Genomic DNA, 19,623 nt, shown 5'->3' on the forward strand with positions numbered 1-19,623 from the left:
AAGATCACATTTATTTTGCAGTTTGAAAAAATCAAATTAAGAAAAAATCAGATTTGGGCCACTTTGGCCTTTGTTTTCAGTAGTTTAACAAACTGTCAGAAACCGCGCATGCAAGTGACGTCGAGGCCACATTTAAACACTTTCCTACTGGAGTCTGATAAAGATAATTTATCTTGCAGCTTGAAAAAAACAGATTAAGAAAAAAATCCGATTTGGGCCACTTTGGCCTGCAGTGTAAACGTAGTCTGACACATCTCAAACTGTGATCTTGATAATTCTTCTACAATTTAGAAAGGTGAATAAAACGGACACATTTATCTAATGTGTTCGAACAATCTTACTGAAAATGTAGTTGGAAAAAAAGGACAACTCACTTTTTCATTCAATTTATTATACCTTTTCAGTCTAACAGGTACACAACGTGCTAACTTTCATGGCTTTGTGTGTCTTAAATACTCTCCGCTCTCAAAGGAAAAAACTGTAGAAATATTTCAGAACTACATAAAATATTTGTAAAAGCAGAAGGAAGATTGGGGCTGCTCAGGTCCTTTTCGGAGTTTTGGGGACATGATTAGAAGACAGAAGGGGGCGGGGCTTAACATTCAGTGGGTGTTTTCATCGTGAAGATGGCGTGCTGTTACCGTTGAAAGAAAACCTGATGGACCACAAAGTAGCGTGTTAGAACGTCGTCCCCGCCAACGGGCCAAGCCGCTCGCTACCTGCACACGCTCTCCATCATGTGCGTGACAAGGCGGTCTGAGATGCCGGGGCATGATTCCTCTGCCAGGTTGAAAGCGTTCTCCAGCTCCTCAATGGCGCCGACTCCGCCGCCGCTCGCTCGCCGCTTGTCCCTCAGCTGGGTGTGTGAGTGGAAAGAGTGAACGTGTCAATCAAGGAAAAGAAAGGCAGGGTGTAGTTTATGCACCATTGCAGTTTATTGTTACATCTCTCACCAAACGTGAGAAAACTCCCACCGTTTTCCCGTTTGCTCCACTTTTGAGTGTAACGGTCGCTGGTGAAGTTCTTGGTTTTCATGACATTATCAATAAAAAAAGCTGCTTCCTGATTAACATCACACTGCCTATGACCCGCCTCTAGCTACATGGAGGAGGACAGCTTTGCTACACATCTTAAAATAAATCTGGGATCAGATATTCAGCAAATAGGCTAACCCAGCATTAATGTTGCTGATGGAAGAGGAACTGCACTTTCTTTGGAATGTTGCCTCATATTCACAATCATTATGAGAGACAAGACCGATGCGTTTTCCGGACTAAAGAGCGCTCCGGTATATAAGCTACACCCACTCAATCTTAGAGCGAGAGGGGAAACAAATTCCATATATTAGCCACACTGATATATACGTTGTGAAATGAGTTATTTACACATAAATATTTTATAAATGTTTATTTAGACACCTTAATTGTTTCCAAACAGTGTCTGTAACACGGCAGTAAAACAGCTGATCAAACAAAACAGAAGTCATGGTCATGGATCCACTAGCTGCGCAAGCTAGCTCTCCAAGCAGCTTAACAGACTCAGTAACTCCATGGTGACGTTTTGGTGAATTTACTGAGGAATTTGTGAAACTGAAACAATACAAAAATAATGCCTTTGTAAGTTAATAACACTAACACAGACACTTGTTAATGTGTTAGCATATTAGCTAATGCTAACGACGCTAGCTTGATTACATTACGATAGCGCCATAGCACAAACAATAACACCATCTAAGTGTTTTTGCATGTGTTTGATGAAAACTATTTGTTTTATGGCCGTCAGCGAAGAAAAATCCATAAATTAGCTGCACCGTTTTTATGCATTCTAACTCGTAAATAAGCGTAAGTAAAAGTCCTCTAACAATGGAATCAATAGGAGTACATTATCCCGCCCATAAAGCCCTCTAAAAAACATTCCAAAAGCGCCAACAATATTCCATTTACATTTGGTGACATGTGTATTAGCAAGTATTAGCAGTGACGTGCGGTGAGGTTCATGGCTGGTGAGGCACTGACTTCATCACAGTCAGATTTACAAACATATGAACCCTAAAGAGTATCTTATTCACCATTTGATTGGCAGCAGTTAATGGGTTATGTTTAAAAGCTCATACCAGCATTCTTCCCTGCTTGGCACTCAGCATCAAGGGTTGGAATTTGGGGTTAAATCACCAAAAATGATTCCCGGGCACGGCGCCGCTGCTGCCCACTGCTCCCCTTACCTCCCAGGGGGTGAGCAAGGGGATGGGTCAAATGCAGAGGACAAATTTCACCACACCTAGTGTGTGTGTGACAATCATTGGTACTTTAACTTTACACATACAAACTGTAGCACACAAACAAGCACATTTAATAAAAAACAACTTTATTATGGTCTCACCTTTACTTATAAATGAAGTCCATGCGCAGCTCCTTTTGAACAAAAGCATAGATAACTTGTTTATAGAAGTCTTCCTTATCTTTCTTCGGTTTTAAAAGTCTCTCTGTCTCGATGGAGATCTTCTTTTAAGTATTACCTCCTGCTTCAATTGAAAGTCCAGTTTAGAAAACTGTTTTATTTTAGATATGTAATCCTCCATGTTAAAAATACAGGCAAGAGGAAAAAATAAACAATCGCTGCTAACTGTTGCTGCTTGTTGTCACTTCTTCTGCAGCCGAGTAGTCACAAGAATGATCTCTGGGATCACTACCGCCCTGTACCACCAGGAGCAATGTTCCCTCTAATTGTTCATGTGTCTGAGCAAACACAAAAACTCCCTGAGCATTCAGTGGAGCACATGGGAGCAACATCACACGTGGCAATACCAGCAGCACACCTGTCTCAAACCAATCTTTTATAATAACACTCAAATGAGGAGTCATTTTCATGAGATTATTGTGTAATATTAGTGATTTGGCCCACTCGTAATGAAAATAAAATAAATCTTGTTTTTCATAAGCTATGGATTAGTATTGTACAATATGTCTGGGTGGGGGTCCTGCTTTGGAAATCACTTGTACCCCTTTCAGAGATCACATTTAGTTCCCCTTAAACATCCTCATGTTGCACAATGAAATGTAAGCATAGGATGAAGTGTGCATTCCTGTACCTTTCTCTAGTAACAGCATTCCATGAATAATATAAATAAATTAACATTAATAATAAATGACAGTAGAATAAGCACACATATGACTGAGGAGTCATAGTGTAACTTTGTGTGGTGTTTGAGTTGTCCGACTTTTTGTGTGGCCATATACGCACCAGTGGTTTAGTGCTATGCGTGTTGGTGACAGATGACAAGTTGGTTTTGGCCAGAACATGACTAGTTTTTCGAGATAGTAGTTTTTTACTCATATTTTTGGTGTGGTTATGGCTGAATATTAACAGTTTTGCTCAATAAAGTGATCGATATAATTCCTGTCCTCGAAGCATCTCGATAGACGTTACAATAATTGAACGGTGTTCAATTGAACGGTGTTGACGAACACCGTTAGGGCCGCTTGTTGTCACTGTCACTCAGAGTTGCATTGCAAAATTACACAGCATAAATGTGTTCATTTTGTTTAGAATTCAGATGGGATTTGATTTGGTGCGCAGCATATATTTGCTGTGCGCAGAGGACGCTTGAGCAGTGCGCAATTGCGCAGGCGCACCTTACAGGGAACGTTGACCAGGAGGCGGGATTACTGCGAGCCTCACACAGTGCGTCTTTGCAGCAGTTTTATGATTGCTTAGCACAAGAAATATGTTACACACATACAGTTGTTGACAAAATACACTGTACATTATATACCTCAGCTAACTAAACTATGGAAATTTATAATATAATTAATATAGCAATACGGTCTCACTGCACAGCAGGCCAGCAGTTAGCCGAGTCATTGTGCAATCCATGGTGAGGCTCAACTCAGTGACGTGCCTCAACTGGCTGGTGACTCACCACAAGACTCTTCTCAGTATTTGAACGGCAAATGTGAAAATTCAGCGATTTTGAATAAAAATAATCTAAAACTGGTGAAGTTAAATGGAAAATAACTTTATAGTATAATCACTGGATACATATAACAATTTAATTTTTTTTCTTTTCTTTTTACATTTTTTTCTTTCCATTATGGCATGTGAGGCCCCGCCTCACCTGCCTCCCCTGACTGCACGTCACTGAGTATTAGTGATATTATAAACGCAAACAAAGACAAACTATTTATAGTGGTGCCGTGATCACAGGGAGCTAAGTAGCTAATTGCTGATATGTTGACATAATGAGCCTCGGGTTTTGTGAAAAGATCATAAATCATGCCTCTCACCTGGACAGTAGAAGGATGAGGACGTAATCCTACAAGTTGGTACACTCTGACAGCCAATTTAGACCCGGAAATGGCAAGAACGACACGAAAAGACGCTTGGTTTCACCCCCCTTTTCTTGTCGAGAATAATGAGTCATTCTTCATCTAAATCGAAAAATATGAACTTCCTAGCAGTCGGCATTCTAATGACAGCAGACCTTGTACAGTAAGTGATGTCTTACTATGTTTGTTGGCTCTCATAAAGTCTGCAGTGAGTAATAATCAGTGATGAAGAGAAAAAATTGCAAAGATCGTGATGCGTTTTTGAAACTAATGCTTAAAATTAATGCTTAAAGTGATCAAAATAGGTAAATATTAAATGTTATTATAAATGTTACTACATTACATATATACTTACATCATGTATATAAAACATTAATGGAGGTGTTTGCATGTTTTCTAAGGGCTTTATGGGCAGAAAAGAGCAGCTCACATAGCCTCCATTGCAAGCTGACTTTTGATCGCATATATTTACTATTTAAAATGCATTAAAAAATAAAAACATGTGTTCTTGTCTTACATAATAGTTGTGAGTGATAGACAAAAATCCTCAAAAAAGTGCACTTTTTCCCTTTAAGTGTGGCTTTAATGTTCGCACTGTAACACACATACAGGGCCACACTTACCATGAGGCAAACACAAGCAGTTGCCTGGGGCCCCAAAATGATTACTACAAAAAAATTCTTAACATTTTTGTCTTCATTTGTACGCTTGGAAATACAGCTCCGAGGTGAGAGAGCAGCTCACTAGTTGATGTCAACACAGCAGCAACAGGCTAGTTAGCGCTCTGTGACAACGTGCCACCGAAAATAGTTTGTCTGTGTCAGCCCTTATAATAACAATACCACGAATACTTACTAATATTCAAGACACCAAATGTAAATAGATTATTGTTGGTAGTTTTTGAATGGTTATTTATTGGATTTTATGGGCGGAATAGTGGAGCTCCCACTGACTTCCTTGTAACTTGACTTTGATTTACAAGTTAGAATGCATAAAAAAATATATATTTGTTTTCTTGTCTCCTATAATGATTGTGAAGGACAGGCTAAATTGCAAATAAAGTGCAGTTCCCCTTGTTGTACGTGATAAATTCCAAATAAATTGCAAATCAAGTGCAGTTGCCCTTGTCGTACGTGATATGTGAGGTCACGTGCAGAGTTAGTGGACTAAAGTGGGTCAAGTACAGAACTTTGCTTCTTGGACTATGCACTGTCAGAAACAAGTGTGGACAAGCACATGGCGTGTTCCTACTTTGGCTTACAGTAGGGAAGGGATTTCCTGGGTGGGTCTCGTGTGAGAGGAAAAGGGGGTTAATCATTTTGCGATGCAGTCTGCTGAAAATGATGGAAAGCGCCACTTTACATAGCAACTGACGCTGTGGTCTAAGTTGGAATTTTCACTAAACACATTTGAAGATATTCAACACTAGAGCGGATAGTGCACACCCTCAATTCGTCACGTTGCATGTGTCAGGTAAACCACAACAAATAGGGCCATATGAATCGCCTTCCTACTGTTCTAAATGCACTTTTAAACCCAATTCCAGAATCAAGACTACATTTTGATAGATGGATGTTAAAGAGACTATGGTGAGAGCCTTTTCAAAATGTTACAAACAGTACAATGTCATGTTGGTACGGTCCACAAGACAGACGTACCTCTCTGAAGATGGGTGTGACCAAGGCCGACAGGCACTGTGACTTAGGTTGCCTCTTCACGGAATCTCCTGACTTGAAGACAGCAAGAGTGGAATGTGTGAAATATTTTGGTGTTTGCGTTGTTTGTGTCCTACCTCTGAGTCGGTGTGTGTGTAGCCCTGCTGTAACTTGTTCATAGTGCTGGGTCTGACGGTGGGGAAGGTCCACATGGGGCAGGAATCCACGTCGCCGTCACCGTCCCTGCACACAGAAACTTGGCGCCACTTAAAGAGCACTGATAGAAGAACACGAGGAAGAAAGCATCCAGCAGACAACACCAAGATTGCAGATGATCACTTCTACACACATGATCTACTCCGCTCTGAGTGTTACTTTGGGAAATATACATGACCTTTTTTTGAAAAAATGATTGATATTTTGGAGTGCATGAGAAAGGTCCAAAGCTCTCTTTGACCATAAGACAAAAGAACCAATGTTGTAATGGCGGTATGGAACTAAGTACTCAGTCAGCATTAACAGCACTGGTGAGTTGATTCCTTGATTGTAAACAAGAGTACAACACTAACTTCTTCACCAAGAATGTGATTTGAACTTCATGAAAAAGACTGAAAATAAGCCAGAGGTCCGGGGGCTGCAGGTCCCCGGCCAGGTCCAGGGCAGTGCCCTGGTGGGGGAACAAACAACTCCTGGTTTTCCAGCAATTGAACATGCAGAAATTAGCCCAAAAAAGCACCATTTAAAGAGGTTTTAGTGTTTAAAGAATTTAAAAAGATCAACAGAGTTGACATAACTACATACCCCATTCATCCAAATGAATCACTACATCTGTTTCAGTACTATGTTTAGTCATTACAGTAATTACAACTTGTGTTCACATCTACAGGAACCACAGAGGTTAGCCTACTATATTCAGTATTTACAACCTTACTAGTGTTCATTTCACAGCCACAGATGGTTCATCCAGTTATTGACATTATTTACACATTACTTTGGCATTTTTGCTTTGATGGCTCTGACATGAGCCTTCATGGCAAATTTCTGAGCAGCTTGCATTTTCCTTTTTGTTTCTGCTTTAGTGGATTCTGCCTTAGATTTTATAGCCAATTTCTGTCTCTTCGACTCCGTCCCCACTTCTAACTGCTCCAAATGCAAACATCATAAAGAGTACAAACAAAGTTTAATCTATTAGCTAACTTACTTTATATGAATAGCCATTTATGATTCATTGCATGAAATACCAAATATCTTGCAGTCATGTTGTCCATCCATCCATCCATTTTCTACCGCTTGTCCCTCACAGGGTTGCGGGGGGTGCTAGAGCCTATCTCAGCCGCACACGGGCGGTAGGCGGGACAAGTTGCCACCTCATCGCAGGGCCAACACAGATAGATGGACAACGGCGGGGTACACCCTGGACAAGTCGCCACCTCATCGCAATGCCAACACAGATAGACAGACAACATTCACACTCACATTCACACATGTTGTTTATGTTTCAACTATTCAATGTCAAAACACAAACAGTAGAAATAATGAACAAAATGTCAGCTACTGTCTTGTTGTAAAACACCAATGAAAATTAAATGTAGCTTTTAGACAGGCTATACTGTAGCAAAAGTTATCACATGTCTGCCACAATCATGTGTGTTCTTAAATGTGTATTCCACGTCAGAACTCGGAGTGTCCCGATCCAATATTGGTATCAGATATCAGAAATCAGCTTATGTTACCCTGTGTTCTGTCCAGAAACCTACATTCCAAGAACTTCCAAGTGCTTATTAGTGATTATCAGAGATCAAAAAAAGTCTGCCGGCTTTAGAGCGTTTTCTATTCAGGCTCCGGTACTCTGGAATGCCCTACCAGTAATAGTTAGAGATGCTACCTCAGTGGAAGCATTTACGTCCCATCTTAAAACTCATCTATGAACTCTAGCTTTTAAATAGACTCTGTTTTAGACCATTTGACATGCCGCTGCTCTCTCTTTTTGGCCCCCCTCTTCTTTACCAGATGGCCACGGATAATCCCCGGAGAGATATCAGTCTGGAGGATTCGCTAGCTGTTCAATGTCATGACCCACTCCTACGAGCCTGTGCTTGCCCCCAACAGACTGGACTCTCGCGTTATCATGAATGGATCCATGTGGTTTATTCAGCCCTTCAAGGCACCTGTGATTAAGGGCTATATAATTGAACTTTGATTGAAGTGCTCCATCTAAGTGTACCCAATTAATTGGCCCGTAGTGTGTGCGACCATGTTGCTCAAAGACTCACATGTCAGAGTCATCAGAGCTGGACTCATCCCCGTGACCTTCGGACTTCCAGCGGCGGTAGCGGTCGATGAGCTCAGTTAGATAGGCCGTCTTCTTGGTGTAGCGGGTGATGTATTTGTGCTTCAGCAGTTCCTTGGCTGTTGGTCTCTACGACACATTTGAAGATGAAGATTCACGGTAGGAACCATGTGTCCAGCATCAAATGACTCTTTGAAGGGATTTGAATCCTATTTGATTATTTCAGAGAGTGCTTGACAAATTACAGCATGCATGCAGAGTGGAATGACAGTTCATGTGTAAGCCCTGGCTTGCTTCCAGGTGCAGTAGAAACAGACTTAACTCACAAAACGGGGGTCTTTGTTGAGACAGGCCTCCACAAATTCTTTGAAAGGCTTGCTGTAAGGTCCGTCCAGGGTTGGTGGAGTATTTTTAGGAATGAGGAAGAGGACCCTCATGGGGTGTAAGTCAGAGTTGGGAGGTTCTCCTTTCGCCAGCTCGATGGCCGTAATACCCAGCGACCAAATATCGGCCTGAAAGAAGAGAACAACTATGTTAAAGCTTGGGGGATCACCATGGCAACATTAGGTGCACTTGCACAATCTAATGTACAACTCAGCTGAAGCAAAGTTTGTTCCAACTGACGCCGTCCTAGAAGTCATGTTTTACCAACATGATGGTTGTGGTCTGCACTGCATCATACTTTATGATTCAGTGTTGCACACCACAGTTACATTTGGACCGCCACAAAACGATAGCCGCTTAAAACCTATTTTTTAAAAAGCATTTGACTAAAAAATGTCTATCTGTTCCTCTTTCAACCTTTGATGTTGCTATATAATTATTTTTTAAAATTCCATTTTAATTGTCTCTTCTCGGCTCTGTAGCACTTTGAGATGCTAAAAATACAAGTGTGTTATAAAGAAAATTAATTCTTATCATAAGGGTACCTTTTTTCATATTTGGTATGTTACGGATAGTTGGACTGTCTTTGAAGCCTGTTTTTAGGGTTGGCCGACATTGGTATAAAAATCATACCAAAATTTGATTTTATTAGCAGAAACAAATTATATTTTAATAACACACAAAAAAGTACCGAAAATTGGTACCGTTCAATACCTGTATCGGAACTGTATCGGTTCAAATGCGAACGGTACCCTTCCCCAATGTTACATCACTTTTGCCTTGCTCTTGTCCCTTCAACTATTATTGTATAAGAAACATAACTCTGTTCACTATGTAAGATGTGAAAAATTACAAAGATAATAAACATTAAACCTTAAACTAAATGAAGTAATACATTCATCCATCCATCCATTTTCTACCGCTTGTCCATTCAACAATATGAAATAAAATCAAGGAGAAATTGCCATAATTCTGGCACCAAAACCAACAGCCATAGAGAAGGTTCATGAATGCACCTTGCTGGCCATGACCACGATTGGTGCATAACGAGAAAATGTGTTCTTTTCCCACACAGAACTGATGTTTAATGTTGGTGGTTTACTTCAACTGACACGTCCACACAGCGTTTCCTCACCTTGAAGTCGTAGGCCGACTGTTTGATGACTTCTGGCGCCATCCAGAAAGGTGTGCCCACAAATGTGTTCCTCTTAATTTGAGTGTCTGTCAACTGTCCTGCCACACCGAAATCTGCCAGTTTCACATCGCCCTGCTCTGACAAGAGCACGTTGGCAGCTGGAGAAAAAAAGAAAGAGCTAGCATTAAGAGAAATTAAGTATGGATTTATTTTTGTTTAGCATTGATGTTCTTCTGACCTTTAATGTCTCTGTGAATCTTCCTTTCCGAGTGCAAATATTCCAACCCTTTCAAGATTTCCCGCAATATTGTGGCAATGTATGTCTCTTCAAGAGGCCCTGGGCGGAGCTAGAGTGAAAAGGAACGGTTTTGCTTTTAGATTTGAGAATTAAACATTGTAATGTTGCAAGAAAATACATCTTACCCCAGTGATTCTTAACTATAAGGGCCCATTGTTGGGCCGCAAAAATATGTTTCGCAGCGATACTCAGTTGTAATACACTTTTCCACCACTTGTGGCAGTAATGATAATATCAAACAAACAGAAGTCTGAGGCTCATAGAAAAGTTTCTTAAGCGCAAACATTGTGACTAAAGTGGTGAAGCTGTATTTTCGATTGCACTGTAATTTTATTGACAGTTTATTTCAGAAACTTATTCCTTATTAATTTAGTTTATTTTAACGCAATAAATTTGTATGCAAATGAATTTTTCGTCAGTTATTCATGAGTCCCTTCTTATGTAGTATATTTGGTTAGTACTTATTTTTCTAATCAGCCTGACCTAAGCCTAAGGTTTTTTTGTGTTAAATAATAAAATAATCTTTGTGATTAAAACAGGGTTTCATATTAGTTTTTAAGGTAGTAAACTGTAAGTAGGTCAGATATAATTATTGAATACAATTAAAATCAAGAGTAAGATTACTAATTCAGTGTTAGTATTTGAGTGGGGTCCCGGTCCCCTCTGTAGTGGAACATTTTAGAACCCCTGTCTTACCAGATCCAATGCAGATCCTCCTCCTAAATATTCCATGATAATCCAAAGCTTGGTCCCCTGGTTGACAGAATTCAGAGAACATGATGAGTTTTTCAAGGCATCAAGTATACCTCGCACATGTATTACAGTATCTCTTCTCAAAAGACAATACTACAGAAATTCAACTTACCCTTGAGATTAGTCAATGTACAGCTTGTCCAGCAGTACAGACTTACTATCACATAGAGCCATTATTGTGTAAATAGCTGACAACACATGTGAGTGAGTACTAATATAAGTGGTGGTGGTGAATGTCATGCCCAGGAGGATTATGGCCATGCTCGTTGGCAATGGGGGTCACACTGAATGCTAACAATTTGGACACATAGGGCCTGATGGTTTGCGTGTAAAAAAAAACAAAACATGCAAAGCTGATTTACTAAGCGCAGAGGATTGCATCTTTTAAATGAGCAAAATATAGACACATTTGTCTATATTGTCTTCATGTATATGAAAATATATGTTGATTATTAGAACGCCCACAAAACTGGGAAGATGAGAGTTAAATGTGATTTATAGTGACTTAAACTGTTCTGCGGTCGCTCTTTTGTGTCTATAGTAAGCACGTCTGGAATGTTTGCACAAATGAGAAAGGAGGCGATCACGCTGACGATTGAGAGAGAGAACATTCGTGAACACATTTGAACTGTCAGAAATACAAATTTTAGATATTTGGTTGATTAAAATCATTTCAATGTATTTGTTTTGGTGTCTGTCGTTTTTGGAGATGTATTTAATGGTGCTAGTTTTTTCCTGTACGAAATATATTATATCTCCCATATATTACAATATATCTCCTATATGAAAAGAATTCTTGCGACATGCATAGTATTTTCTGGAATGTTCCAGACACACCTGCAGTGCCTGGTTTTCGGGCTAGGGGACGGAGCCACCTTCCTGCACATCTGATGCCCATTTCCTACCTGACCACATAAGCTCTCCAGTCTATTCACTTGGCGCCAGTTAATTCCTGATGCTTCACCCTTCCAGTTGTGTTCATCTCCTCTGCTCTAGGTCCACTCACGCTCCTCGTTCCAGTGGCTCTGCTCTGGCGCTGTTGTGTACTTTGTTTACTTGTTCCTCTCCACACCTTTTTGTGTGTGACTTCCATGTTTCCACACCTTTTGCGTGCGTCCTTAGTTGTTTTTTCTCACTCCCTATTGAGTGCGCTGTTTGTTATTATTGTTATTCATTTCGTCTCTGTGTTGGGGTCCTACTCCGGTAAAGGCCAATTCTAACAAAAAGTAGGTTATGTCGTCTAGATTGCGCTTCAATATAGCCCAGAAACGCTAGTACACATTATATCTGTGTGCAGCATGTCAACAACATGATGTAACACAACAGGTTAGACCATATGATGCCATAAATGTGGAGGGAAATGAACCTCATTTAAATAGGGCGGTCTGCACCACTTTTGGAATTGTTATCAGTCGAACCAGCAGTCTTAGTAGATCCCCCACAAGACGCCTTCCAATACTACACACTGGGGTTTTCCCGATACTAATATTTTGGTAACGGTACCAAAATGTATTTCAATACTGTGATACTTTTCAAAATAAAGGGGGCCACAAAAAACATAATTATGGCTTAAGTTTAACACAAAATCTTATGATATATAAAACATATATTTCTTAATGCACTCAAAGAACATTTTAGGAAGATTAAACTTAAAAGGCATTAAACACATTGGGCTTTTCTTATTGCATTTGAAGAACAATTTACAAGTGTCTGCCATCATCTAGGATAAGGTTAGAATAGAATATCAAGTTTTACTGACATTGCAGTAAATGTTTCATGATTTATGGTTGCCACTCTAGGTCTGGCTTTAAGACAAATACAATAATTACTAAATACTAAAAACAATACCATGGCTAAAAGCCCACAGACAAATTCAGTAATTTCACTTGCATTAGTTTACGCTACATGGGCGGTTTGGACTGTGGTAATAATTGGCAACAAGCCAAGCAACTGTGTGCCAGTCTTCGCATCTGTATGCCCACAGCAGGGAAGCGAGTTAACTTTGTTACCTGTCGATCTGAATGCTTGTTATTTGGTTGTTTAGCTAAGTTTGAAGCAAAGGTTGTAATACTTTATTAATCCTGCCACCTTTGGCGAGGCATGTTTCAAGGCAGTGCTGCAGCGCGGTGCTTCCGTCTTTAAAGTGTCATCTTTATCGATAGTTTTGAAGCCCAAATACCTCCTCCATATTGCGCCTCACACACACTCTTTATTAACCAGTAGAATATCCGTGTTTTGCCATTCTTCATCTTCAAGCTGTTTGTTATTGTATGCACGTGCTGACACTCTCAACATCATGCGCCACGGCTCAGCATGCCACCGCTGCACAGCAGCATGCAGATGAATAAAAATGTACTGTATTTTTCGAAGGCAGTATAGTATCGTTTTTAATTTCTTAGGACCGCCGCACTTTATTAGAACCGGTATACCGTACAACCCTAGAACAAACAATTTTATAGTCTGCACTCGCTGTTTAGCACTTGTTATTTGGATATTTGCAGATCAGGCACTTATTGTGAGACGTCGACACTTGCTATGCCAGATATTCAGACAATATTGGCTGTGTGCTCATTTTGAGTAGATAGTAACGCTACACTGCTTAACAAGCTGTACACTGACTACTCTAAGTTCAAGCCAAGTTGTATTTCTGTACTATGGTCTCTTTTAGTGTATATAATAAAATAATTTAGCAGATAACAGGTGCAAAGTCATCCTACCTTCAGGTAAGAGCCATAATACTTAGTGACAAACGGACTGTCACACTGGCTCAGCACCGTGATCTCCTGTTGAATGTCTTCGATCTCGTCCTCCGCCTCTTCCAGGTCAATGATTTTAATGGCCACCACCTCTTTCGTGCGGTTGTTGATGCCTTTGTAGACCTCTCCAAAGGAACCCTTCCCGATGCGCTCTTGCTTGGTGAAGTACTCTTCAGGATCCAACCGGGAATTCTGGTCCAGTCACAGCAAAAATGATAGAATGACTTTATAAACAGCTGACAACTTATTGTTTTTTGTTCTTCCAGACTAATCATTGGAATAAATAAATCCACTGCGTATGCAATTGTATTCATTGCGATTTCCCTCTGTATTTTGATGTGCGCAGTAAATGCCATGGTAACCAAACTAATAAACTCATTACAGGCGTCTCCTGCTGAGACATATAAACAGTATGTGCCAAAGGCAAACAGGCAATATAATGGGTGTGATTGAGCATAAAGGACAATGTTCAAACACACACTTTTAAAATGTAAAACACATGTCCTTATTTTGTATATACAGTGATACCTCAAATTAAGAGCGCCTCAACTAAAGAGTGTTTTGAGGTATGAGCTGTCGCTCGGCTAATTAAACAAAAATTTGAGGTACAAGCATCCCTGCCATTAGTTGGCATAGACATTGATTTGAGATTCAAGTGTTTTGAGTTAAGAGATCCGTCACAGAACCACAGGGTTTCCCCCAGATTGCCAACAAATTTTTTTTTCAAAAAAAATTGTTAATACATACACATACATTTAAGAAACAAATCTGTTTTATTAATTAGTATTAAGATATATTTTTCCTATAGTATATGGTTTTGCTCTATTTGCTTCTTGTACAATGTACTTTGGTGAGACTTTTTCAAGTTTCTCATGACTTCTTCAGTCCTTTTAGTGACTTTTTCTTTAATGAAAACGACCAACAACAACAAATCTAGCATCTTTTTCTGGTGTTATTGGAGACTGTGCTCGTGTTTAGAGACGCTTTACTTCTGTCAAATCGATGTTTCTGAGAAAGAGCGAGAGCTCGAGCGAGCCTGATGTCACCCATGCTTTGCGTTGCTGCTCTAGCTGCATTTTCTCTCCTTAGAATCCACCACTGTCCTCTTAATATGTGTACATTACACATGTTGTAGGTCGCTGTCCACGGGTATATCTCGGCTACATTAAAGTACATCTAAATCGCAGACATCGTCACAACTTCCGGTTTCGGTGATTAGTCTTTTTTTTCTGCCGACAAATTTTTCGGTGCATCAATGGTCAATAGTGTGCAAATATCAGAATCAGAATCGTTTTATTGCCATTGTTTGAGAACGGGTTCACAAACTAGGAATATTTCTTGGTGCAATCGTGCAACATACAACACATATAACACAGATTTGGTAATAACAAGAGCTGTAACTGAACTATCAGATCTTGTTATAGACTTAGAAGAAATTCAAAGGAGCTACTGTTAGGAGTTATTGTTCATGTGCCTGATGGCCGAGGGGAAAAAACTGTTCAGGTGGCGGGAGGTGTGGGTCTGGATGGACCGCAGTCTCCTGCCTGAGGGGAGAATAGTGTGTGTCCAGGGTGAGAAGAGTCAGCTGTGATCCGACCCACACGCCTCCTGGTCCTGGAGGAGAACAAGTCCTGGAGGTATGGGAGCTTACAGCCAATCACCTTCTCAGCAGCACGTACGATGCGCTGCAGTCTATGCTTATCCTGGACTGTGGCGCCGGGGAACCATACGGTGATGGAGGAGGTCAGGATGGACTCGATGATGGCTGAGTAAAACTGCACCGGCATCTCGGTCGGCACCTTAAGTTTCCTCAGCTGCTGCAGGAAGTACATCCTCTGCTGAGCCTTCTTGATGAGGGAGCTGATGGTCGGCTCCCACTTGAGGTCTTGGGTGATGGTGGTGCCCAAAAAACGGAAGGAGTCCACAATGGAGACGGGGGTGGGAGAGTCAATCAGGGTGAGGGGGGATGTTGGGGCTGTGACTTTCCTTAAGTCCATGATCATCTCCACTGTTTTCTGGGCATTCAGCTCAGTTGTGGCTGCACCAGGACGCCAGCCGGTCCACCTCTCTCCTGTAGGCGGACTCATCGCCATCCGAGATGAGCCAGATGAGGGTAGTGTCATCCGCAAACTTCAGCAGTTTTACGGACTGGTTACTGGAGGTGCAGCAGTTTGTATACAGGGAGAAGAGCCAGGGGGAGAGTACACAGCCCTGAGGAGTACCAGTGTTCGTGTTTCGACTGTCCGAGACAATCTTCCCCAGCCGCGCGTGCTGTCTTCGGTCTGTCAGGAAGTCATTGATCCAACTGCAGAGGGAGTTGGGCACGCTGAGCTGGTAGAGCTTGTCTCGTAGCAGCCCAGGGAGGATGGTGTTGAAGGCAGAGCTGAAGTCCACAAACAGGATCCTAGCGTAGGTTCCTGGGGAGTCAAGATGCTCCAGGATGAAGTGGAGGGCCAGGTTCACTGCATCATCCACAGACCTGTTGGCTCTGTAGGCGAACTGCAGTGGGTCCAGGAGGGGGGCGGTGATGTCCTTGAGGTGGGACAGGACCAAGCGCTCAAAGGACTTCATGACCACAGACGTCAGTGCAACCGGCCTGTAGTCATTAAGTCCTGTGATCCGTGCTTTCTTGGGGACAGGGACAATGGTGGAGGTCTTAAAGCAGGACGGCACGCATACTCGTCTAGATTGCTCATGGTCACTCCAATTGCCTCCCAGTCTGTCGTCTCCCAACATGCACGCAGCTCTTCCACTGACTCGGCGGTGAAACACTTAATGGTCCTCATAACAGGTTTAGCCAGTTTCAGTCTCTGTCTGTATGAAGGGATTAAGTGCACCATCACGTGATCTGATAGTCCAAGAGCAGCGCGCGGGACTGCATGAAAAGCCTTGCTTATTGTAGTGTAGCAGTGATCCAAAGTGTTCTCCTCTCTGGTCGGGCATTTAATAAACTGCATATACTTGGGTAATTCCTGGCTCAAAAATTAGGCTTTATGTAACATATGAAGGACAACCTCCAGAAGGACAAGCGGTAAAAAATTGTTGGATGGATGTATATACTTTGATTCCTAAGAAAAAGCAATTGTTGAAGGACTAGAAATTACATGTACGGTGTGGTGCAGTTGCAGGTGCAGTGAGTACACTGATGTCCGTGCCTCCTCTACTGAACAGCCATAAAAAGATAAGAACCCCCCCAAAAAATATTATACTATATATATCCATTAATACATTATATTACTTTAATTAGTTTTCACGTAAAATAACCCTAATTTTTACGGTGAGGCGGCTTTTATTTTGCCATGGCGGGGCGTCACAATCAAGAACATGAAGGGGAAACCCTGAATCAATTAAACGTATAAATTGAGGTTACGGCTGCACAATTAATCGAGATTGAATCGACATTGAGGTTTTAATTAGTGCGTTAAATAACCGCAAGAGGCCGAGTTTTTGTTGTTGTTTTTTTCTTCGCCGTCACCAGCATTTGAGTGACAGACATGCTCGCCAATCAGAATTGTTGAGCATCGCGTTTGTTCCTATCTCGCTTCATACAGGGAGAAAGACATCTCTGTGCATTGCTCTCAGCACCGAAGCACGTTTATTTAACAGTAAAATTAACTGAACACAGTGAGGTTTCTTTTCAGTCATTCACAATATTTGTTTCAGGGGGCGGAGAGACAACTTTACACACACACACACAGGAAGACGTACAGACAGCCTCCCTTTTTGCGACCTGCCAGTTAGAGCAAAGTAACAACAATTAGGAGGAACGGAAAATATGATTACTTGTAATCATAATTTCCGTTCCTCCTAATTGTTGCTTTGCCAAGTGTCCTGTTGTGGTAATATTTCAGCTTCAAATTGGATGGGCAATATACGCCCATTAACACGTATAAATCAGCCAGAATGCTGTGATCAAATGGTGGCAATACAAAAAAAGACAATGTCCGACCTATTTTTTCCAATTGGGAAAAAACGCACTTTAAGAGATTCCCAATTTATTATTGTAACATTTCTGCTTGTAGAAATGAGAGTCCATTTTATTATTTTTTTGTGTGTTTATTTATTTAGGGTGAAGTTAATTACCTTCCAATTACAGTACAATGGTCAACAATTCTACAGTAATGAGACATAAAAGTTGATATACTTCTAAATGGTTACTTGCATTATTATTATATATTATAATTACATGCAGAAATAAATGATACAAAATATACAGAGTTTACACTGTATATGTTGCTCTTCTGTTTAAGCTGTCAGTCAGTCTGCATATAGCAAACATTGTTTTTAAGTGAATTATTGCATATTGTTCTAATGTGTGGCAAGAATAGACAAGTCAATCTTAAAGTAACATGTCTTCCATCACTCATTACTCATTGGTGATGCTATCTAGCATCACTCAGCACTTTTACGCACTTTTATGCATAAAATATAAAAATCGCAATCACTGGAGAGAAAAATCGCAAATAGTTTTTTTCTCAAAATCGTGCAGATCTAGTTGAGGTACAACTGTAATGTCAATGCACGGCTTTGTCATAACTTTAATTTTACTTAAAAATATCAACTCTATTTCAGGGGTCCCAGGCAACCACAATAACAACACAAATCAATGGAATTGATCATTGGAACTGACATCACTTTGTGCTTTTAATTGGTTGTAATAGGTTAGTGCATGTGCCTCACTATACAAAGGTCCTGAGTAGCTCTGAGTTCAATCCCGGGCTCGGGATCTTTCTGTGTGGAGTTTGCATGTTTTCCCCGTGACTGCGTGGGTTCCCCCGGGTACTCCGGCTTCCTTCCACCTCCAAAGACATGCACCTGGGGATAGGTTGATTGGTAACACTAAATTGGCCGTAGTGTGTGAATGTTGTCTGTCTATCTGTGTTGGCCCTGCGATGAGGTCGCGACTTGTCCAGGGTGTAGCCCGCCTTCCGCCCGAATGCAGCTGAGATAGGCTCCAGCACCCCTCGCGACCCCGAACGGGACAAGCGGTAGAAATGGATGGATGGTAATAGAATCAAATATCTCCACAATGACAGGCATTACGTAATCCCTTTTGTATAAGGACCTGTTGCTTCTGCTGAAAAACAAAACTTGTCAAAATTTCTCTAATCAGTGTTCTGGTGTTTTTAGAATTCCAATGTTTCACGTGAATTTACTGGCAAGTCTAACGTCACTGCCGGGCCAGATTTGGCTTGTGGGCCATGAGTTGATAACTTTTATTAGTTTACTGTGTGCATAAACCATAAATCTTATTGCATGTTTATTACTAATGTAGGCACAATTAAGAGCTTATGACACCAATGCTATGTATAGACCTGACACGATATTTTCATACTTGTAGCTTGTTTATAACACATGCTTGGTCGCCCTCCCACCCGTGTATTAAGTATGTCGCCTTGTCCTGACAGTGTGTGTGAAGATCATATACGTACCTGGTTTTGCATGTCTCGTAGGTGTGCCATGTTTTCTTCACGTAGAATATCCCAAGGAAGGCCACTGTTATATATTTCAGAGAGTATCAATATGTCCTTTAAGTAATGTTCCTCTCCTCGTGAATTTCTAGGAAGCTAGCTAGGTGGCTAGCCAACAAGATAAACACCCAGCAGGCTGCTTCTTTTAACTGGGCTGTCACTCCGTCTTCGGCCTCCAAGTCCAGCGGAGGAGCCAACAGCCCTGCTACCCACCGAGTTATTCACTGAGACATTCCATTCATGTCCGCAATGGTGGACAAAACGAATAATAATCCTCCTGTGTTGGCTATTTTAATTCATTTCACGACGCGTCCAGCCCGTTGTTCAGTAGCTTGAGGACAAAATAATGGCTTGAGCGAAGGACGCATGCGCAGTTTGTGTTTTAAAGCTGTGGAATTGTGGGATATGTATGCTAACTCACAGTAACAAATTTTAGAAATAAAAAGATAGCAATTTATATTTTGTCTTCCTATAATGAATATGATAGTTTTTACTACACGCAAATCATTGTGTTATGTGTGTATTGAAAAATACATGTAAAAGCGTATTTTTATTT

General features: G+C 41.0%; 1 protein-coding gene across 1 annotated transcript; it reads right to left on the bottom strand.

Moving 5' to 3' along the window:
* Window positions 1-376: 376 nt before the first annotated feature.
* On the bottom strand, window positions 377-19,428 carry stk25b (serine/threonine kinase 25b). The gene is made up of 11 exons (XM_062022304.1): window positions 19,029-19,428; window positions 13,558-13,788; window positions 10,784-10,840; window positions 10,028-10,136; window positions 9,790-9,947; window positions 8,597-8,782; window positions 8,254-8,399; window positions 6,118-6,223; window positions 5,984-6,055; window positions 720-856; window positions 377-655 (listed from the first exon to the last, which is right to left on the bottom strand). Exons 1-11 carry the CDS (start codon window positions 19,056-19,058, stop codon window positions 616-618), a joined length of 1,272 nt encoding a protein of 423 aa, XP_061878288.1. The 5' UTR covers window positions 19,059-19,428; the 3' UTR covers window positions 377-615.
* Between the last annotated feature and the right edge of the window lie 195 nt (window positions 19,429-19,623).

Source organism: Entelurus aequoreus, linkage group LG16 (assembly GCF_033978785.1).
Source record: "Entelurus aequoreus isolate RoL-2023_Sb linkage group LG16, RoL_Eaeq_v1.1, whole genome shotgun sequence".
NCBI lineage: Eukaryota > Metazoa > Chordata > Actinopteri > Syngnathiformes > Syngnathidae > Entelurus > Entelurus aequoreus.

Coding starts and splice junctions, on each gene's coding strand:
- stk25b (XM_062022304.1), bottom strand. CDS start 19,058: ATGGCACACCTACGAGACATGCAAAACCAG. Junction 10,841..13,557: donor ATTATGGCTCTTACCTGAAG/GTAGGATGACTT, acceptor TCTGTCAACCAG/GGGACCAAGCTTTGGATTAT. Junction 9,948..10,027: donor GATTCACAGAGACATTAAAG/GTCAGAAGAACA, acceptor TTTTTTCTCCAG/CTGCCAACGTGCTCTTGTCA.